The 24,599-nt window shown below is 34.8% G+C and overlaps 2 protein-coding genes across 2 annotated transcripts in view; one reads left to right on the forward strand and one right to left on the reverse strand.

Annotated features, from left to right (window-relative positions):
* btsz (bitesize) overlaps positions 1 to 24,599 on the reverse strand; it is a 414,949-nt gene that overhangs the window by 280,019 nt on the left and 110,331 nt on the right.
* Positions 940 to 20,208, forward strand: LOC111502336 (uncharacterized). The gene is made up of 3 exons (XM_023156402.2): positions 940 to 1,183; positions 12,729 to 12,902; positions 18,112 to 20,208. The coding sequence occupies exons 1-3, from the start codon at positions 1,025 to 1,027 to the stop codon at positions 18,346 to 18,348; spliced, it is 570 nt and encodes a 189-aa protein (XP_023012170.2). The 5' UTR covers positions 940 to 1,024; the 3' UTR covers positions 18,349 to 20,208.

The following is a 24,599-nucleotide window of genomic DNA, read 5'->3' on the forward strand; positions in this document are numbered from 1 at the left end:
GTCACAATAAGTTTCGTGACAGACCATTTTAAACAAATAGTTACAATTTTTTTTTGATAAATCAAAACTTCAGGTTTCCAACTTGAAAACTGACGAAATTCAATACAACCTTTGAGCCCCTATTTTTTCTCCTTGGGGTGGAAATTCCTGATTTCTTTTCTTGATGCTTATTTACGCTATACAAAGAACCTACCTGCAAGATTCTAAGTTCAGTTGCTACAGCTGTACGAGCCAGTCAGTCAATAGGCACCTACTTATACAATACTACCTGTTCTCCGCTGTTTTACCCGCATTACCGTGTGAACCTACCCTATATGTTATTCCAAGTCATAATCTTTCTATAAACCAACTTACATTTGAATTCGTTGAGCTGCTTAGGCGTGAAAACGTAAAAACGTAAATACATACATTACATTCATTCATTCTCACGCATTTATAGTATTAGTAGGATTAATAATGTATTTCGTTCTTATCCTTTCAGTTTTTTTGCTGATGCTATTCAATATTGTATAAGTGGGTACCTATTGATTGACTGACACTCCGATTAACGTACGGCCGAAGCTGCTGAATCCAGAATTTTGATATATGCAGGTAGGTTCTTTTTATAGGGTAAATAAACATCAAGAAAGACAATCAGCAATTTCCACCCCAAGGAGGAAAAATAAGGGTTGAAATATTGTATTGAATTTCGTCAGTTTTGAAGTTGGAAACCTGAAGTTTCGGGTTGATGAAGAAATATTGCAACTATTTGTTTAAAATGGTATGTCACGAAACTCAATCTGACGTACCAAATTCTACGAGGGCGAAGCCGCGGGCAACAACAAGTCAATCATAAACCAGACTTCGGACATCTGTCAGCCGCTACTCCGTCTCTGTCTGCGTATAATGAGACAACAAAAGATTACCAGCCTGATGTTTACAATAAGTCATATAAAAATGCTTAATTTATTTTGGTCAGATACGTAGTTCAGAACTATCGGTTAAGAAATCGTTTGCGACTTATTTCAGTAGGACGAGAGACAAAATGATAAAAGCAGTTGTGTTTTTATGTGGACTTTTGACAGTGAACTGTGGTTTGACACCCTTACACATTAAAGGAATTCAGATCAAAAATAAGGGGGACGAGAGGTTATGGATTGAAATGACGAATGAGGATAGTTTTTCATTGCCACCTGGACAAGTGGTGAGTTACAAATTTGATCAACGTTTCTTAGAAACATAAAACCCTTGTATGTTATGTGTGAATCCATAAATTTCAGGTTTTGGCATTCTATTTTGATATCATTGAGATGTCTGGCATTATTAATTTTCTGCTGCTTTTAGTTTCGGTAGCCCAGTATTTCCGAATACCTTCTAACTTAACTATAAATCTTCAACTATGCCTTGAAAATTTCGTTTTATTTTGTTTCAATTTTCCTGCATAAAAATATGAAATATGACAGATGATTGAAAATATTTATATATTATTATATACAAGAATGTTCTAATGAAAATCAATGTATCTAATTAAAAAAGTAAAAAAGGCAAGATAGTAAACTCTAAGGTAAATTAATTGCGGTTTTACTGATAACTTGAAAGGAAATTGAATTTTTACTGAAACCGTAACCTTTGAAACCAGTCCTTGACTTGCATTAACAAAGATAGATAGACATTTATTGATCATAGACCAATTTACATTGAATTGATCAAAAACAGAAGAATGTTGAAATAATAAAACAATAAATCACTTCAAAAAACCATTTTCAGTACACTGTACATTGACAGTCAGAAATGAATTCTGAAATACTATAAAATCCCCAAGATAACAGATAACATTTCAATTTTGTTTCGAATCTGAAGAGGTTTGACTGATTCTTCAAGTCATCACGTAGCATGTTTTCCAATCTGAATTGGTTTCTTTGACGGGTTGAATAAAGTAGTTTTTATGAATGTAGGCAAATATTAATAATTTATACAAATAGATACTCGTGAATGTCAATATTCTCTTTTCTTTGAAAACATCTCTGCAAAATCCAAGTGGAATACCAATCGTATGATTCTTTTCTGTGCTATGAAGACTCTGCTGCTGCCAGTAACGGGACCATGAACTATAATACTATAACTAATAAAAGAATATACCAATGCATAGTAAACGCTCATGCGACCTTCTTCATTTAAGCAGCTCTTTAAATTTTTCAACGCAAAGAAGTGCTTATTCAAGGTGGAACATTGTGACCGAATGCATTTGTCCCATTTGAGGTTTTCCAAAAACTTGGGAGCTTCTTTGAATTGTGATTGATACACTGTTTATACCCAGGTTTTCACCAATGACTCTTACCGAGAATAGCAACAGTCTTCGAGTAGTTTATTATTAAATTGTTCTTCTGAAACCACTGGACCAATTGACTTAATACGTTTTTTGTTTTAGCTACTAGATCACCTCTGTTAGGGCCAGATATCGAAATTGAGAAATCATCTGCGAACATGTAAACCTCTCCATCTTTCACATGTTCGGGAAGATCATTTATAAATAACAAAAAATCATGTAGTGATTATCTTACAACTAGATTCAGTGGTAGATATTCCTAGGTCTGTAAACTTCCTTATTTCACATGAAGTTGATTATGAAAAGTTACTGTGAAAAATAAATTGTTTGATTATTTAAATGATTTTGAAAAACTACGAGTATAATTTTTTCGAAGTTTTTTATCAAGACGTGAGGTACTCGAGATTTGTATTGAACTTTATTGTTCCCAATAAACTACAAAGTCTATAATACAAAAATACTCAAGCAATATACCAATTTAATAAGAAAATGATCATCTCGAAGTGGAATCTCGAAATATTCATCTCTTCCAACGTACCTACATCGTGGGTTCAGCTAAATGCCTGCCGAAAAATAACTACTTCCCCGGCTAAGACCGGGAAAGTAATTGTTTTCTGGCAAGTAGTTGTACATATTAAATTATATCCGACAGACATTTATGCAAGATACCTTACAGAAGTTAGCCTTGCAGATGTTTCTTGTTTATCCAGCAACAGGACCATGCTGAAATAAGTCGAATAGGTGACCTACAGACAGGTTTCGAGGCCTACCACCTCTCAACAGTGCAAGAAAGATACGACCCGAACAGCAGTGTTTGGGACAGTCCCAAGCACATATTAAATAACTCGTGAAGAAAACAACTCCAATTTTTTCGATTTCTTACATTCAAGTATGACCAGAAGTCTGTTAAATACGAAAGAGAATAAAGAGGAAATAATGGTTATTCTTCATAGGTGGTATTAAAGTTTCAAAAAAATATTCAATATTTCCAAAACCGTTTGGTATACTCTAGGGATATTATAAACCGTGACAGTTGATAAACCGGAATCTTGGTTTTTTATTTATTGATTGATTCTGCATTCCTTTCCCTTCCATTTGACGTGCTTTCCGTGACGATGCTACTATTATTAACGGCTTAGTGTCCTTCTGACAGCAATCCTTTTACTTTTCATGAAAACGATACGCGAAAGCGTTACACGACATTTGATTCACACCTTATGACTTCTCGACAACACTACACACACACACACACACACACCCTGCATATTCCGCCAAATGTATGCCGCCATATTTTTTCGTTAACGCTGAGTGCTATATTTTTCCTCAAATGCTGTACACACCTCTTGTATACCTAAATGACAGCTTTCCTAGATAACAATTTAAAAAAACTAATAAAGACAAGACATTCAAATTCGGGAAATAAGGAGTATATAAATTGAAGTGTAAAACGTGTCCTAAGGTATATATTGGTCAAACAGGCAGAACATTTAGGAATCGAATCCAGAAACATCATACAAGCTATGTAAATAAGAAAACAAATTCAACATATTCAAATCATCTTCTAGAAGAAAATGATATCTTTAACGAAGAGTTCGAAATTTTACACACAGAAAATAGAGGTTTGAAACTGAATCATTTGGAAGCAATGGAAATTAATAATCTTAAAAATTCAAACATTCTAATGAATGATCAACTAGATTTGAATAGATCACCATCCCTGAACTTGTTTTCTTAAAATCCGAAAATGAATTATTATTGATGTAGATGAGAGGTAATATGCTTTAGGTAATCATAATTCAAAGGTATCTTAGGTAGAGGTTCAGGTAATTTTTGGAGGTAGTTTCAATTATGGTTACCTGTAGTATATAAATATTAATGTAAGAACAATTTGAAGTATTCATACACTTGAGGAAGCTACTGTGCTAGCCAAACATGTTGTGATTATATTTTTTCAAATAAAAGTTTGTGGAGATCGAATCGTGACCTGTAGTTTTTGAAATTACTATGGATATTCATCAAGTAACGGCTGAATCAATCAGACGATCAGAAAAAAAAGATAAAAGTTTATAAAAATACTTTCAACTTCAAAAGTGGCGTGGGTACGGGAATTGTTTTCGATATTTTTGAGGATAAAAATGATACGCCAATAGATTTTTCTTAAATAACATTAATTTTTGAATTCCCCGCTCAATTTGAGATAAACACAGTTTTTTTAACAATGCGTTGTTTTTGAGAAAACAAATAAAGATCTTGTACTGCCCATGAAAAATTTTATTGAATACTTGATTGATAGTTGGGCAGTGACAATTAATGAAGCTGCACAGTTCTCGATACAACATAATTCTCCAATTCAACAGCGGCATACGTTCGACCATTATCTTCAATCTTTTCTACCGGTATGTCAAATCTCTGTTTAAATCTGTTTTTCCGTTAATCAGCTGTCGCCCCCATACAACGACAACTCTCAGAAGTTGAGAAACTTGTGCGAGGTAAGGACTAACGAGGTCTTACCTTTTAACATGTGATTCATAAACACGGTAATGTTTGTTCACATATCATTTTTGAATCCCCCGTTCAATTTTCAAGAAGATAGTTCTCTGAAATTTATTCTGATTGAACAAATTTAACACATTACAACAACTAACAACATAAACATCATTATCGTGGAAAGATAAAAAAATCATCGATAATATCTGCAATCACTTAATATGCATGCTTCTGCTATTCTTCTTATGAAACTGCGTACTCGTTGAAAAATTCCGGGCGTATTTTTAATTCTATCACTTTCTGCAACTATTCTTTTTCTCAATTCCTCATCAGTGTTAATGGGAATTGTGTACAACTAGCGTCTTAAGATGTTATCACAAAAAAATTCAAGCTATTGTGGTCTAGAGAACTTGCGACCATTCCTGAAGCCCGCTGAGGCCAATCCGAAGATTTGGGTAAACAGTTTGCAAATAATTGCCAACTACTTCACTGAAATGTGCTGGTGCACCATCAAGCATGTACCACGTTACGTTATTTGTTGTCAAGGGTTCATTTTCCAGCAGCAGTTACAGTTGTTGTTGAAGAAAGTTGAGGTAAGACGTCCAGTCATCCAGGATAGAAGAAGAATGATCTTCTTCCATGAAAAGAATGTGAGATTCAAATTGCATAATATTTATCACTGGCAAAAAGTAACACGCCTTCGAAAATCTTTGGAAAGTAATGCCTGAACTGAAATGGTGAGAATATAACAAGGAATCCTCTAAAATTCTCTACGAAATTTATTGGCAAGTAATAAGCTTTCTATAATATATTATGAAATATAAAACTGACCTTCAATTTCCTGTAGCATCGATTCCTCAATTTCAACTGTTTAAAAAAAATCTGTTTTTCCGTTAATCAGCTGTCATCCCCATACGAACGACAACTCTCATAAGTTGAGAAACTTGTGCGAGCTATTACCTTTTAATGTGTGATTCCTAACACGGTCTAAACTGTTCTTACACTTTTATTTGAGGTCTTCCTTCGAATGTTCCCTTCCGGTTTTCACAAGACGACGATGAAGATTGGAAAAGGTTTGTGTATCTGGCAAAGCACGATTTGGATATCTCTGGTGATGAATGCGTCTAGCTCGCTCTCCATTACCGTCGGCTAGGCCATACAAGTAATGCACATCTGCCAATTCGAAATTCTAATAATTCACTATTATGAAATTGTAACAGTAAACACGTACCAATGAAGAAGATAATTCACAGCGAATCGATTTGAATGACATACACTTATGATATATTCCGAGGCAACTAGATTTGTTTTATATTGACGAAATGAAATGTGAATTTGAAGTGAATCGAAAGCCTAAGTAATGTCGAGTTTCATACAGTTCTTCAATAATTTTTGGGCAATACAAGGTTTTTAATAATTGTGCTCAAAAACGGCATGTTACGGAAAAAACTCAAGAGAGTTCTCTTGTTTAACACAGAACGGGGTATTCAAAAAATAATTTCCATTTTCATTCAACGTACCAGTAGAAAATATCAAAAATAATAGCCGAACGTATTCCACTGTTGAATTGAAGAATGATTTTTTGTATTGTTAAAAAAATTCATTGAAGAATATGAACTTTTATTACCTGTCACTGTTTGCCAAGTATCACTGAAATATCCCAAATGGTTTCTGCAATCAATTCAGAAGACTTCATCAGAGGAATGAAATTATGAATCTAACAATGGAAAATAAACCCATACCTTCTGAGAATAACACCTAATTCTTAGGCACCAAAGCGGATGATGATATGAACTGGAATAATCAAACCAAGTATTTTACGCAACGGAGCAAGATCAATTAATCAATTTCGTACAGAGTTAGACATCTTTCACAACATCAACAGCGTAACGAGAAGCAACTAGGCATCTTTAAAAAGATCTTCAACTCCAACTTCAACTTCTTCTACTCCAAAGTGATGGCAGAACAGATTTTGGCTAGAAGACAGCAATATCCTCACAAGGAAGAGAAGCCATCACAACCAGTGCTTACTGTTCCCTACGTTTGAGAGGAAGTTCAAATAAGCTGCATACATGTTGTCCAACGACGCATTTAGCCAAGCTAGCACCGATATATGCAGCATATGGAAACCTTTTATCAAGCGGTCAACTTCCATTAAACCGGTGAAGCGGAGAGAGAAAATAGGAGATGGGTGGAAGCGCTTGAATGACCTTTAAATAGTCATCTCTTGAAGGAATCGTCCAGTCATCAGCCAAATACGATACTAACAATCGAAACGTCGTGAAGTAACTTGGTTTGGAATCTTTTTAATTTTCATTTCAGTTTCAATTGGTCAATTTTTAATTTTTTGCTTATTTTCATTTTATTGTAATTTCATTTCACAGTTGCTCAATATAATCGTTATTTTTACCTATTCATTCTAATTTATGGTTTTATTTGTTTTATTGGATATTTCAAATCATATTATACAATAGAAGTCCGAACGAGTGGAATTCACCGTGATACAATGTTAACCAGAAAGAAAGTTTTTGGTCATCTACTTCTCCAACTTGATACAAAAAATGTGGGAGTCTTCCAAAGAAAGAAAGGAATCAATTTGAAAAAATTAACTTTATTTAAAGATGTATAGATTATGCAAAGAAGAAACTGAAAGTTAGTGAAAGTAACTGAAACTTACTTATTTTATGTATGTATTCCTCAACATAACCTCCTCGCAGCTCTTAACACTTTCCCTTGCGACGCTCCATAAGTTCATTACCGGTTTTATAAAAAGGACTGTCTTTCTCCTCAAAGTAACAATTAACTGCCGACATCACTTTCATGTTTTGAAACAGAAAATGATCCGAGGGGGCTAAGTCTGGCCAATAGGGTGAATGAGGTTGTAAACGAAGAAACAGACTCACCCAGAGTAAAATCCAGTTCAGCTTTTATATCGGTTTGGTTGAGGCCTTTTACATAAAAGTATTGTACCACATATCAATGACCAATTTTCTCCATTTTTACAAATTCACCGAAAACGTTCGCTATTGATGGCTGCCAAACAAATACTGAACAACGCAGCGTCTTCAAACTACAAATATTTGCTTTATAGCTGGAGTATAGTCTAAACTTTAAACGAAGTCAATCCGAACAGCGAAATGAAAGAATATGTACATCACTCTCTACTACTAATGAAAAATTCGTCTATAGGTTTATGATACTATATTTTTTTTAAACTAACGCCATCTCAAGGTCAGGCCGGGTACTTTTGGAACCACCCTAGTAGCTTCTTCAGGCGTATCTATACGTTTAGATACGTCAAAACACTGTGTAGTGAAAAACTCACAATGAAGTGTTTCTTAAATACGTTATGGATTTTCATAAAGTATCAGCCGATTCCATCACATACATTTTGTTATTCCTTTCACGATTGTTATTTTTTACAAAAAATAATTACAAGTTATTATTGTGCATACAGGTGTTCAAGTAAACGATATAGTGCAACCTACCTTCCAACAGTTTCCCTTTAATAATATAGTTAGGAAGCTAACGAATTTTGTTATTCAATAATCATTTCTGATTATATAAGAATATGATATACTGTTGTACGAGTTGAACCGCGTCTGTAATTTTCATCGTTTTGGTTCCTGCTTTAGAGCCATTTTCAAGATCACTTAGATTTGTAATAACATGACTCGAGGACGAGGTCGTAATCTCCCTTGTCCCCAAGTCTTGTTACTAGCTCTCGCTTGTTGTGTTCCACTCTAAGTTCGCACTGGTCACTGGTCAGGTATCTCGCGTGACAACAATGCCCTTCATGTTTGGAGGATACCTGCCACAACAATATAGATATGGGCTCCGAACAACAGAGTGACCAGTGCGAACTTAGAGTGGAACACAAAAAGCATTCACGAACCATCAGTTCACCCTTTTGTAACTTTGTCGCGAGTGTCATACCAAGTTTTGTCCAAATAGAAAATCTGCCGTTGTTCTTGTATATATTTAGTTATTTGTTCTAAATATCTGTTACGCAATTCCACTACTCCTCTGCTTTCCATAACTGCTTGACGTTTGCTTATTATTTCAAATCTAAATCCCAGTTTCTTTATCCAATTCTGAAGAGTTTTTTCACAGCAGCTCACGTTATGGCCGGAAGTGTTCAATTTCTCCTTATGATTTCAGTTGTAGGAATCTCATGGCTTATGTAACAGTCGTATATTGTTTTTCCAAATGATTTCATTAGATGAACATCTAAAGGTTTTGGTAATTCCGTTTCACATTGCGTCTTGCGTTCATAATGTTTGTTTTTTGACTATTTTACGTACAGTTGAGAAAGGAATTTCAGTCAAATCTGATTTTGCTTGTAATAGTTTGTTTCCCTCGAAACCAAACTTGAGATGTAGATTCTTATATACATTGAAACATACTCTCTGTATTTCAATTTTCAAATGCACTCGAATCTTATTCACTGGTATCTCTTTTTCCCGTTGTTCATCATCGCTATTGAAATCACTACATTGGAAAAGGTCTGCGTTGTTATCACACTCGTTATTACTATTAGTACTTGTCCAAGGACGCCACATTTTAAAAAGATAACGAAAATTATAACTGCACCAATATCAAATTTCAACACTCAAATCGCGATCAGTTCCTGAACTGAACATTGGCAACACGAATGCTATAACCATCCTCTCATTCTATTCGTTACCGTAAGATGACTTCAAATTTTATTTTACGACTCTTCAGCCAATCAAAAAACCTCGTTTAGTAAAAATTATCCAATACGAACCGACAATTCTTCGGTCCACGTGGACTAGTTGGCAGCGGGTTCATTTCTCTGTTTTGATTTGTTTGGCCTTTGAGAGCGCCGACACCTTTAAGTATGAACAATGCCATTTACTTCGACTATTCAAGTTATTATTGTAGATACAGGTACATACAGGTATCCGTCATTGTCAAATATTTTCTGCAGCAAAACAAAGTGGTTCGTTTCTAAGGTTAAAAGTTTTCCATCAATAACACCGGCAGTTTTGCACACGACGTTTGACCTCTGGCAAATAGAACGAATATATCAAATCATAAATTTAAAAATGAAACTCCAAGCTGCTCTAAAGAGTAAGCCGTAATTCCATTTTATCCGATCCCAAATATACGATGTTTGAAGTGTCAATAAAGTTTAAGGACATTTTTCGCATTTCATCGAACTCATATTTGGATATTGTTCGGCCAATTTAACAATATGAATATAAATGCATCACGCTTTCTGCAAGATCTTGTCATATTTTATTATTTACCGTTGTATGCATTCGTTTCACGTTGTAATATGACAGAAAATCAATTATCTCTTATAATGCCAATAAATAATACGGAATTATTTGAGGAATGAAGGTTTACAAGGTAGAACAGCCAAATGTAAATGAATGAATTAATTATTTTATTAATTCTGCATGTTCTTAAACAAATACATAATTGAGAGAGAGAGAGAGGGAGGAAGAGAAGTTCGTTTCAACTTTTATTTAAAAATGTTATAGTTTCGACATTTATTTCAAAAATTAACTTATTCAGTTCAAGTTCCATCGTGAGACTTTCACAGTTCATAAAACAGCAACACGTGTTTCTTTATACCTGCTTCTTAAGGCGTTTTCATAGTTCCTACTTAGTGTATATAAAATAATAATTTGAATTACATGATACGGATATTGTCAAACAACAATATGAAGTAACAAACAGCATTCAATAGTATGCTTCATAGACTATTGAATATTTCAATGTCAAAAAAAGGAGTTTTCAGATAATTAAATTTTATGAAACAAATCGGTGTCAACCACGTTTACAAGTTAGATATTACCGACTCCGTTTTCTCCAAAAAAAAACTAAGAAAATGAGCCACTAACCAAGTAAAAATTTTTTTTCATGCCAAATGGTTTTATTGAAATAAAAAAAAAATAATGATCAAGATGATTTACTAAAAACTGAAAAAAAAATTCAGAAGATATTGGGTAGCAGACATTACACCACTCGACTCAGCAATCTACGGTATCGATCAGGAAAAAAAATAATAAAATTGTTGGGCGTAGCGTAACCTGAGTAAATATGTAGATACTACGCCCGTGTATGGCTGAGGAGAGTGTTGTGAGGACTACTACCAGGACCTCCTGAAGTATTTTTTAGTTTTTAGTACATTATTACCTTTTTTTTCTCGAAAAGCTATGGGATAGTAAAACACTTGTAGCGATTTCGTAAACTATTTGATGTGAATTTTTGTCAAGTATCGGCCACTTTCATCACATAAGTGGTAAAAAAGGATCTGCTGGAAAATTGTCATCAACAGCTTGCTAATTGCATCCTTCAAATTTTATAAAAACACAAAACGAATCAAACTTGATGTGGGAGATGTTCAAAATTCATAGTTCCTATAGAATGGCAGCATGCCAACCGTATTTGAAAATGCTTTCTTTCTAAAGTTAATCAACATATGAGATGTGACCGATCTAACTGCAATATTCTCCTTAAATGAGTTTATTAGCATTATATTTTCTTTTGTAGTATATTCTACACCAAGAGAGTTTCTCCGAATAAATAGAATCTACATTGATTTAAATCCAACGTAGATCACTACTTTTGTACATGCACCTCTTTCATACTATTCAAAATAATATTTCTATAATGCTTGGGTATTTCTTTAAAAAAAACGTGGATTCGTATTATGTACCATATTGATCACATAAATAATTTTTCACCCTTCATTTGGACCAAACACTTATTTACTTGAATTGAAATGGAATATTTTTATGAGAAATTACTTGTCTGGAAACATTTTTTTGGCTTTCTACTTCTCCTTCATTAAAAACCTCCAAAGAAAGGCATAAAAAACTACAATAAAAACTGTTTGATAGTTTCCTATATCTTTTCAATGATGGATTAGTAGAAAGCTAAAAATTGTTTTTCCCAAAAAAATCATTTACTTTTTTGAAGTCCATGTAATTGATCCCTAGCAACTATGATGATAATCTTATATTATCTCAGCTAGTGGAATTAATTGAAATGAAAGGGTACATTTTGAGGAGAGACTTTTTTTTGTAGGGAGAATTTTTAGAATTCTACTTTTCCATCTTGATACAGAACTTGTGGAAATCTTCCAAAGAAAGGAACGAATCGATTTGAAAAAAAATTAACTCTATATGAAGATGTGTAGATCATACAAAGAAGTAACTTTCAGACACAAACTGGAAAAAAGCCCTCTCGAAACAGCCACATTGAATTACACGAAAGAAAAATACTTTCCACTTTTCTCTATTCCGTTTGTATTCCAAACATTCGTATGGAATCAAATCAGATATCATACACAGGATTTCTACGAAATATAATTAACGAAAGAAGTGAAATTTCACTTACATGGAACCCTGTCATTCTCACTGCTAGACATCCGATGTTTATTAAATATGCACCGCGAATGACATAAGTGAGCGGAAATTCGCAGTAAGTTTTAATGCTGAGGTTCAGGCTAATAATCACTCTCAAGTTGATATTTATGCTTCTTTTCCGGAACTTCGGAATTATTCTTTCGAAAAATGAAAAACATGAAGACGATAAAATTAATCATCTGAGATGCCGCTAGAATGCCATTTTGAATTCAAATTAAAAGATTTATCAGCGTATTGCCGCTGTATACTTACTGTAAACCAGAAGGTATTTTTGATATTCTGTTCTATAGGTATTCATTCAAAACTTATTATTGGTAATTATTTTTTATCATTTCAACTGTCCTTGATCAATAACCAAAATGCATTTTTCATAATTCATTGCCAAGAACTAAGCAATGTAGCTTTTATTCGCGAAATGAAAAGTTAACCTCACATAACTGGATATGTCGACTATGGCTTGACTTTTCTGATGTCACACAAGACGAATAAGGATTTCCAAACGAAGTTTAATATAGATTCAATTCCGTTTTCAGGCATCCGTTATTTTGGAATACACTTGGTCAGGAAAAATTTTCGCCCGATCTGAACAATGTCAAGTCAAAAAATGCAATACGCCTTACACTGTTGCTGAGCTGACATTTGGTGGACCTGAAGGAGAAGATCGCTACAGCGTATCCATAAAAGATGGATTCAACAAGCCTGTGAAGGTAAGGATAAGGTTTTCGATTATTTTCCCTATAAAGCTCATAAGTATCATTCAATCTGTCCGATTATTCAGGGTTCATTAGCCGTGGTCTGGAGGTTTTTATACATGTCGTTTCGTATTCTACTGCGGTCGCCGTAGCAGTAGCTGCAATAGCAGTAGCAGACGAAAACCTGAAGACCACGGGTAATTAATCCGAAACGTCAGACAATTTCTAAGACACCGGCCGTGAAAGTCTACACAACGTACCATTCAATCTATTTACATTATAACAATGCTTTTAATTTTCATGAAAATGCTATGATAAGTAATGATAGGAAAAAACGATAAGTATCAAAAAAGTTCATCTTTAAGAACAAAACACAAGTACTACAGAAAAATCCTCAAGATGCTCTAAGAGCGGTGCCTGTGCGAAAGTAGCGATTTACGTTGGATTTGAATCGCTAGAGGTCCTGCCGCCGGGGGAGATGTGCATTCGCAGCCGATGTCCAGCGTTGATGGTAAAAGTATTCAAGATATATCCATAGACGGCCACTTGCAGGAAACGTTCTTTCAGGAAGCTGGACAGCCATACACAAAACTGCTCCGACAATCCATAGCATCGAAGTTTGGCCAGCAAACCCTCATGTCATACACGGTCAAAGGATTTATGAATATTAAGCGCGACAGCTCTTGACTATTAGTCCGGGAGCCGGCGACAAAATCACTTTCAAATCTTATCCACCGCCGTATTGATAGATTTAGCTGTTTTAATCGAGTAAGAAAGGTACATGATAGTGCCGAGGTTGGTCAGCAGGACATGGATCCAAAAGATGATAATGAACATGTATCTTTTCCTACTGCACTTGTCAAATATTATTCACTTGGAAACTTATTGTGCAGGTAGTTTTTAATGAATAATTAATGATAAAATGTTTCTTACACCTGGCAAGCAGGACAAAATTGTTTTTACAGGTAGTCAATCATGTAATATTTCACGAGGGTGGTGACAAATCTTATTCACTCTGAAATTTATGAGACTCAAGTTTAGACTATAAATAAGAAGAAAAAAAATTCTTACGGCTTGAACGCGGACCAAACCAGTTCTTACATCGACCTGAAACTAAAAATTGAGAGCGCGCGCAATGCACTTTTGCCGCGGTGCGCACAAGGTGTATTTTCTTTGATACGGTTTTCAAAATGAATATGTATCAGATGAATGTTGAAAAAATAGACAATAAGCGGTATAATCATTTTATATTGTAAAAAGCTGATCATTTTCATTGAAAATCAAAATCTTCTGATGAGGAGTTTAAGTCGGTGTCTGAATCTAACTCCAAGTCATCCATAGGATGACCGATTTCATCATCATCAAGTTTCTCTGGTTGATCTGAAATCACACAATTGATCAATATTTGGTAAGAGTTGGAGAGGAATAACTTTCAATAACAGACATTCATTTTCTTCGTTCTCCACAACGATGTCATCGATACTTATCAGCATTTGATCTTCTTCAAACCATCATCAGATCGGTTATTTCCTGTTTGTGAGCATTCCACCAAATGTTCGCAATATACATCGTTCGAAGAATATGTTGCTTTAACGCCACTTTGCTTGGAGATAGGACTGATCCGTCGACATTTTTTGATGCGATTTTGAAATTATTGTCTTCATTAAACTCGTGAGTCATGGAAAAAGCCGCAACTCTCGCCTCATGTATGCAATGAATCTTACAAAATCCATACATTTTACATACAAATTCTTCAAACACTGCGATTGATGTTTCAATATTCAAGTCAGCTATGTTACAAAATGTTCCAATGAATTTCTTATTTTTTTCTAGCTGTTTAAACGGTCGGTTTTTACCTTTTCGGAAAAAAGAAGCGTTAAAATCACAGCCAGTTAGAGCATGGAAAGCAGGTAGCGCTAAACATAAATACCCTAAACATAAACATAAAAACGTCAAAGAAAAATCACCTTGTGCGCACCGCGGCAAAAGTGCATTGCGCGCGCTCTCAATTTTTAGTTTCAGGTCGATGTAAGAACTAGTTTGGTCCACGTTCAAGCCGTAAGAATTTTTTTTCGTTTTCTTATTTATAGTCTAAACTTGAGTCTCATATGAATTTAAGAGTGAATAAGATTTGTCACCACCCTCGTGAAATATTATATGATTGACTACCTGTAAGAACAATTTTGTACCGCTTGCCAAATGTAAGAAACATGTTATTATTAATTATTTATAAAAACCTACCTGCAAAATAAGTTTCGAGGTGAATAACATTTGACACACCACCCGCTTTTTAATTTCACTCTCCCTCCAGGTGTAAGAAACATGAACTCTATCGACTATATAGGCGTTCCCGGTGAATAAGATATGACAGAAACTTGTGTCGCCGGCTCTCGGACTATATGTTTCTCGATTGCGTTACTCCAAATATGGGTGACATACGATAGAAGGTTGCCTGTTGATCTTTGTTTCCGAAAGCCATACTGATGATCGCTCTTTGAGTTTCAAATATTTGAGGATATGGTGGTTTACGGCTTTCTCCATGATTTTTTATATCACTGATAGCAACGCGACTGGTTTATAGTTATTTGGAAGATTTGTCTTGCCCTTTTTCGGTTTGGCTGAACGAGCAATCTTCCGACAAGAAGGAAAAACTCCTTCCGTGCAAGTTCATTGGCGTACTTCTTAAGTACGATGATGGGCACTTTATACAACCAATGATCAACGATTGAAAGTTTGTATTGTCTTCTAGAACAAAACTGGGTGGAAAGTAGGTTATCACTTCGTCTAATATTTAGACTCGGTGCATATGGGCGTACTATCAACGCCCACATAATTTGCAACGCGTTGATTTTACGTTTGCAGTGCATTGATTATTCATGATTGCACTTGTTGACAACAAGAATAGTTCAATAAGATAAGTAATCACCCGAACAAAATTTAACAGGCCAATGCCTGTTGGAAAACAAACCAATTTTCTGATTGATATCACGAATCGTGGATTATATCCGAGGGACGTATTTGCAAGTTTTCTTCCTCAAGCAGCAGAACCTGTTAAATCTGTTAAAACGAAACATATGTCTCAGTCAGTTCCGAACAGCGTTAGACAAATCTCGAGTTAAACTAAACAGATGACTGTGTCAAAGAGAGATACATTCGACATGAAAAAAACATTTCAACTGGAAATTCTGAATGTTTCTAGATTCCCGTGTTAGGAATCACACGTTAGTCCTTAGCTCGAACAAGTTTCGACTTCTAAAGGTTATCGTTCATAGGGGTACGATAGCTGGTTAATGGAAAAAACATATTTCAAGCAAACATAACATATTTTAAACATATTTATATAATGGTTAGATCTGTCCTGTACTGATGAGGTGTAATAACCTGAGAAATATATGTAGGTCTCTCGAATTATTTCAGCAAGGTCCTCTTGCTACATGAATGAATAGCATCAGAAATAATTTTGCTCTGCGAATTGCATGGATATCTTCCGGATATAATCTACAGTCAATGATAGTAGTTATGTATTGGATAAATAGTGGATTCAAGAAAAATAACTACAATGCAATAATACTACTTGAAAAACAAACTCGCAATTGGGAAAAATATAAATTCTTGGCATTTCATAAAAAAACAAGTTTTACGATAGCTGGTGAATAACTTATTGTTGGTTGTTCCAAAAATTTGAGTGTCTGCATTTATTGTTTCCAGATATTTCAGCAAGTTCAATCTTTGACCTTTATTTTCTTAATGTTATATGTAGTAGTCCATGTTGAAATTATGTTTGCTCTCTAAAAAGTGTCAATCTTAGGTGGAATTGATTTTTTTTTGTTCATAACTTCTTTCATGCTCAAAGATTATCTATATAAACTTCTGGGCATGATTCACATATGTTAATTTGTAGATCCCTGATTTGTTATCTTCGTCTATGTTTGACTTTTTGTTCTTTATATGTCTAAACAAGGGATTACCAACTTAATATACTCGTACTATGTTAATGTTTTTTTTTGTTGATAAGCTTTCATTTCATCTGAAGATTTTCCTATATATGTGAGTGTTTTGTGGGTTTGAGTGTTATTTAAAAAACGTTTGTTCATGGATATAATGAATGATGTTCGGGTTGATGTTGTTGGTTACTGCAATTTATAATATCAAATTTTATTCCATATCAAAATTTTTTCTCGACATAGAGGTATTGATGAGTCTTTGGATTATGCTATGGTATTGATAACTAGGTGTAATGAAGAAGTATAGAACATGGAAGTAGTACAGTAAAAAAACCCTTTGGAATAATTTCATTATAGAGTATGAATCAAAAGTGATCACGTTCTGAGAGGTTCAACTCTTATAAAACGTCATTATCATAACAAAAACTTTGAAATCCGAATAATCCTTATAGTAAGTTATTTCATTTTTAACATATGGAAGAAAATCTCTGAATAGCAATATGAATTCTTTTAAATTATCTCTTATTTCACTTCCATTTCATCACGCTCAGTGAATGTATCTTAAACATTCTAATCAAAAAAAGGATTGAACTCAAAACATCAAGTCCAAAGACCAAAGGAGGTGATTGGAAAAATTCCTCGAAACTAGAGTTCAAAGCTATCACTGAATAAATGAAGCTTTGAATCTCTATTAACGCCATCGCTATTTGCTATCAGTACAGCTCCAATTAGTGTTTCGGATGCCACAAACGCCTGGAGCTGCAAGTAAATGCACAAACATGCGCCTTTGATGCACAAACAAACCTACGCCTTTACTCTACGCTAAAGAAAATCAACAAGTTGTTTGGAAGGTAGGCAATAATCGATTAGAGTTATTTTATAGGAGCATGCCAATGAAGTCCATTTAATTTCCATCAATCAACAATTAAATAGTCTTCCATTTTTTAAATTACTGAGTACGTGGGTGAAATGAATATATTTGAATAAAAGTTTTAGATAAGTTGATATATTGTTCGGTATATTTGAGAAATCAACAAAACTAGTTTAATGCTTAATAGGTATATAAATTAAAGGAATATTCTTTAGAAAAAAATTTCTCTTTTCAATTTGAACGAAAGTCCTATGGTTATGATTAAATCAATCAACCGTATTGATGAACTGTCATTGTGACAAGCGCAGAATTGCCTCTTTCGGTAACATGCGGTCGTAACTTTAAGCAATAAATGTGAATTAAACGGCAACTATTTCAACTGTCTCATTATTTTCAATTTATTTTTCAGATTCAACCGACAAGCCCGAAAAGTTTCTGCAAATCTGCTTCCTGCAGCGCCAATATAATCTCACAGTGCCCCAAAACTCACCAAGTGAAAGACGAGGACCTCAATGTTGTAGCTTGTAGATCATTTCCGGAACTTTTCCAGAGTCTTTGTCCATCAGCCGTAACCTCCGATTCTGACATTGCGACTAATACACTCTCTTGCAAGACATCGAATACGTATTTTGTTACTTTTGGTTAGAGGAACGGGAGAGAAATGTCAAAAAAAATAATTGTTTGCCATGTATTTATTCTAATCTTAAGAGGTTACATTCACCACAAAATACTCACATATATTCCATGTAGTCATTTAGAAAATTTATATTCCTACTACTGTTATTTAGGAAAACGCTCAGGTTATAGTCAATCCAAACCATATCCAATCAGGTATGACCTTCCTAGATATAGTTACTTTTTAATTAATCATAGGGATTTCTTTCAAGTGCTGCAAGGTAACTTTTTTCGTTTCCCCCATCAATATCAAGAAAAATGAAATATCTCGTCATTGGTATTCTTTTGGGAAATTTCCTCCTGCTATCCTTCTAATTACTTGAAAATTCATTTTAGGAAAAATATGTAAACCTTGATCTGTTTCTATTGCCCGATCATGAAAATCTTGAATTTGACATGTGGAATATTCACTAAAATCATTTGACATTAATCTTAAGAAGCTAAAGTAGTTCTTCTAATTGATTTGATTCAAGTAGGTGTATTCAAATTGAAAAATGTTTATTGAAAAATGAGTTTTATTCAACTGAAGTTATTAGTTGGGAGTTATAAAATACAATACTTTTCAACCTGCACAATTACCTTTGAAGATATTCTTTAAACAATATAAATATAAAACGTCTTTGAAGAATATTGAAAATGTGTGAAAGAAAGTATTTTTGGAGATAATTGATGTTAATGTTTTTTCAGATGTTAAACGAAAAAACACGCTCCTACGAAACAAGGTAAAAAAGTTACTTCGCTTTCACAGCCATTCTAAATCAGAAAGAAACGGTGATTCAATTACATATTTTTTTAAAGAGTTTTTTTTTCTCCTCATTGGTCATTTCTTAATCTTTCGAAAGGGAAATTAAGAAAAATTAAAGAAACGCGTTCAAGAAATTCCCAACAAGAAATTGAAGCCACTCAGTCATTCCTTGTTTGAACTTGAGAACAAAATTTCAATTGGAATGAATGTTCATGCATACAATCTGTGTATGCGATCAGAGTGAACATCGTACACTTCTTTTTCACTTCATGCAATCCTATTTTCATGAATATATTTTCCCCTTGGGCACAACATGAAAATGACGAAAATGGAAATCAGCTGCGTACATTTCCACGTGCCATAAGTTTTTTAAATGGCTTCAAAAATTGAAATATGTTTGAAGTTCAGAATATTACAAACTCGTAAACAAAACGTTTTCTTGTAGAGCGCTATGAAATAAAACAAATATTGGTAGAGTTCAAAATAGTCTCTGACAGAAAATATGAAATAATTCATATCTTCAATTCTCATCTGTACCAACCTGATATTTTCATTTTGAAAATCAATAATTTTTATTTAGTCCTAAAGGTTTTTGTTCATTTCTAGTAGTAGAACAAAATGTTCGACATTTAGAAAAAATAATGCCGATAATGTGGTAACCGAATTCATCAAAAGTATATTACCACCAAAATATATTTCCTCTAATTCTCAAAACTTTTGTCATTGGGCGCATCTAGGTAGAACCCGAGCAATGCATTTATTAATTTCCACTTTTGATTACTAACATTTTGTGGCTTCTTTTATAGGTCATTAAATCCCTTCTTAGATAGTTTTATGATAGATAAATTACAAATTTTCATTAACTCTGTGTCGCTGGATATGTGTGTGAAACATTATTTTGGATGATGGATCAAAATGTAATAATTCCAATACTTTTTCATCTTCCTGAATTTTCAATTAATAGCATATGTATTGTTTATATTTCGCATATGAAAGGAGGTACCTTGTTAGTTAAATTACTATAGTATAGTAATGTTACAGTATTGTTAAATTAATGATTTTATCAATAGATTTTTTTCTAAAATATTCCTGTGTTATGTATTTCTATTTTGAACATTTGAAACTTTTCTTTGGAAGATTCCCACATTTTTTTTTGTATAAAGATGGAGAAGTAGAAAGCCGAAACCTTTCTTTCCCAGATAACGAAAAGGTTGGTTGGAATAAGCATTAATTTTCGTTGATGTTTTTTGGCTTTCCAACCTTTCCCTATAGATCAAAAGTAATAAAGGGTAATCTTTCCAGTGTCCTGAAAATTGCGCTAAGTTGCGTAAAATTAACCTCTAAATAGGCATATTGTCGTAGTCATACATTTTACCTATAAAACAAAAAATTAAAAAATGAAATTTTTAAAAATAGTTGACATAGCGAAAAATAGTCTCTTTCATTCTCGATACCTGGGAAATAACTGTTGAATATGTGTACATATGTGTATTGCAAATGTCAATAGATTAAATGTAAATATGCCGTATTCGACAGTCTACATTCTACATGAACACACAGTTCAGGATAATATTTCCATATCGTCAACATCTCGCCATAAATAGTAACCATGTGCGATCACTTTCTCGAGAGCTTTTCTGAAACCAAGTTTTGTTTCATCGGATAGTACAACAGTTAGAGGATGTGAAACGAGCACCGAGGACGATGCTCTCAGTGGACACCCCAAATAGGCTGTTACCGACGAAAACATCAAAAAAATCCACAAAATAATTTTGGATGGCCGCAAAGTGATGTTGCTTGAGATAGCTGAGGCCCTAAATATATCAAAGGAACGTGCATGAATATTTGGGTATGCGAAAGTTCTGTTCAAAGTGGGTGTCGCGCAAGCTCATAATCGATCAACGAATTGGTGATCCTGAGCAGTGTTTGAAACTGTTTCACCATAAAAAACCAGAATTTATTCGTCGATATGTGATACTGGATGACACATGGCTCCATCATTTCACACCAGAAACAAAACGATCGTCATCTTAGTAGACTGCACGTAGTGAACCGACTCCAAGGCGTGCAAAGACGCAACAGTCGGCTGGCAGGGTTATGGTATCAGTGTTTTGGGATGCGCGTGATATAATAGTCATTGACTGTCTTGATAAGGGAATACCCATCAACAGCGACTATTACCCACATAGCGTTATTGGTTTGAAAGACGAAATCATGGAAAAACAGCCCCACTGGAAGAAAAAGAAAGTGATGTTCCATCAAGACTATGCATCGTATATCAAATTGATGAAAACAATGGTAAGATTGCATGAATTGGCCTTCGAATTGCTTCCGCATCCACCGTAATATCCAGATCTGGCCCCCAGCTTTTTTCCTGTTCTCAGACCTCAACAGAATGCTCGATACAAAATTATAGTGTTTAAAATCTGTTTTTTGGTTAACCAACTGTCGCACCCCTACGAACGACAACCCTCAGAAGTCGAAACTTGTGCGAGCTAAGGACTAACGACATCTAACCTTTTAACGTGTGATTCTTAACACGGGTTGAACGATAGCAAGTGAAAATCGATCGTTCAGCCTGGGTCTTGAACCACCGACCAACACGGCGGTCGATTCGAGTGAGTGAACAAAGCACCCACCCCGTAGGTTGGGCTACCTATCGGAGGCGTCCCCAGGTGGCGGATAGGGAAATGACCAGGGGACTGGAGGCCCTGTCCGGGAAGCCAATATGACCTTATGGACGGGGTCGCCGGACCTACTTATTTCTGGTCGGTGGCAGAAATAAGTAGGATGAGGAAAACTAAAACCCCCCAAAAGCCTATGCAAAACATGCCATCGTGGGCCAGCCTACCCAAGCTAAAGTATAAGGAATCGTGCCGACAGCTGAATGGCTGCAGGGTGATATGCGGTCACGAACGGATCCCCTTGGGGAACTGGGCGAAACCTCATTGTAATCAGCCTACATCTGGTAATGCGGGGCTCTGTCAGAGGTGACCAACTCTTCCCTTGCTACTCGTGGAAAATGAATGAAACAACAAAAACAAAAAGCAATCCCAAGGCTGGACAAAAGTGCTCACCTCAATCTAAGACGGTGGCTGGGGATGAACAGAGATGTCCACCCTAATCTACCGCTTGGAATGAGGCTGGACAAAGCAAATCACCTCCAAGAGCAAGGGCACTTCCTGCGGCGGGCGCCAAGAGCCGGTTCTTTGCCTTGAATAAAGGCGGAGCAACCGGCTGCCCCTGCAGAAAAGCCACCTCACTTGTGCACTTCCACGGAGGGAATATCAAGAAGGTTGAAGAAGCCACGCAACGACAGTAATATTGCTGCATCTTCCAAAACCTTCGCGGAGGCCGCCGTGAGACACCTCAAGGTTTCCAAAGGCAGTGTGTGTTCGGCGAGTCTTGGCCTACATCTGCCAATATTAAGGAGATGTATCCTAGTGACCTGTTCACCTTCCTGGAAAGGACAGGATGGACGATGACCTAAGAGGACAACTCCTCGGGAGGATATACAATGGGTCAGATGTGGCATAAGTGTTGTGAGTCTACACTCACCCTCCCTACTCTACAGATACCAGAAAGCACCCATGTCTAACCGACCGGCTACCGACCACAATTGGGACTACCTCCATCAAATTACCTAAACCTCTACAACTGTTATATACCTGAGGTATCTCTTTCATTACAATTGCCTGAAGCATATTACCTCACTTCTACATCAATATTAATACTTCCTCGTTTTTGTTTTTCGGGAAAACAAGTTCAATAACGGTGATCTATTCATATCCAGTTGGTCATTCATTGGTCATTTATTATTATTTATTTTTAATTATTATTATTGATTTCCATTGCTTCCAAATGATTCAGTTTCAAACCTTTATTTTCTATTGTGAAATTTCGAACTCTTCGTTAAAGATATGATTTTCTTCTGAAAGTTGATTTGAATATGTTGAACTTGTTTTCTTATTTACATAGCTCAAATAATATTCCTGGATTCAATTTCTAAATGTTCTGCCAGTTTGACCAATATATGCTTTAGGACATGCTCCACACTTTAATTTATATACTCCTGATTTATCGAATTTGGATGTTTTATCTTTATTATTTTCAACTAACTTTCCCAACCTATTACTTGATCTATTAGCAACTTCAATATCTCTTTTCCTCTAAAAATGAAGCCACTTTTTCTGTTGTTTGTCCAAAATACGTTAAAGCTCTATAATTTTTATTTTGACTATCTAATTAATCAACAGGAAAAACGTCTCGAATCGCTTTTGCGTAGACTTTTTTGGAAAGTATTTTGTTTATTAATTCAGCTTTGAACCCATTGACAAAATGGTTTAGACTTTCACGGCTGAGGTTTTCAGTGTTATTGCTTTTCCAGTTTAAAAGCCATGGATTTTTGGAATTTCCACGGCTTTCAAACTCGAAAAGCAATAACACTTTGAACCCATTGTTTGCTGCAATTTGCTTGATGATATTAAGTTCTTTATTGAAATTATCTATTGAAAGAGGAACATTAACTAATCTGTGAATCATGCTATTGAAAGTTGCCACTTTGTGTTGATATGGATGGATAGATTCGTAATGTAAAGTAATATCCGTATAAGACGGTTTGTGATAAATTGAAAAACCAAGTTTGTTGTTGATTCTACTAATTGTTAAGTCCGAGAATATTACTGAAGTTTTTTCCCCAACACCAAATCGTTATTTTTAACACCTCGATACGTGTTTAGATCACCAAGTGATCATCTTCAAACAGGAGTTTTAATCTTCCTCTTTGAAGATGATCACTTGATGATCAAAACATGTGTCGAGGTGTTAAAAATAACGATTTGGTGTTGGGGAAAAAACTCCAGTAATATTTATACTACACCAAAGGTTCCAAACAGTGCTTCATAAGTCCGAAAAATTGATTGAGTTTGAGTTGTCTGCTTCTACTTCAATAGTGAAATTAATGTTTTCATGAATTTTGTTAATATCCCTATGAAAATTATCTAATTTTCTCTTAGTACCTGTAAAACCTTTGAAAACGTCATCCACATATTTGAAAAAAAACGAGAAAATATTATTATTGATGTAGAAGTGAGGTAATATGCTTCTGGTAATCATAATTGAAGAGGTACCTCAGGTGTATAAAAGTTGTAGAGGTATAGGTAATTTGATGGTGGTAGTCCAATTGTAGTTACCTGTGGTATATAAATATTAGCGCAAGAACCAACTTGTAGTATTCAAATCACTGTTGAACAAGTTACTGTGTTACCGAAACATGTTGTGATATATCTCAAATAAATTTCGTGGAGATCAAACCGTATGGTGTAGTTTATGGAATCATTGTATTGTAGAATTTATCAGTGGATAAATTTATTGGGTTTAACCTGTTTCTATACTTTTTGTTTTTGCCCCGAATTGTTGCATTATTCTCGTTATGGAAACTGAATCACCTTCAGGCTGAATATTTTCTACTTAGAAAA

Source organism: Leptinotarsa decemlineata, unplaced genomic scaffold (assembly GCF_025532065.1).
Source record: "Leptinotarsa decemlineata unplaced genomic scaffold, Ldec_3_MD MMD2_tig00000199_RagTag_RagTag, whole genome shotgun sequence".
Taxonomy (NCBI): Eukaryota; Metazoa; Arthropoda; class Insecta; order Coleoptera; family Chrysomelidae; genus Leptinotarsa; species Leptinotarsa decemlineata.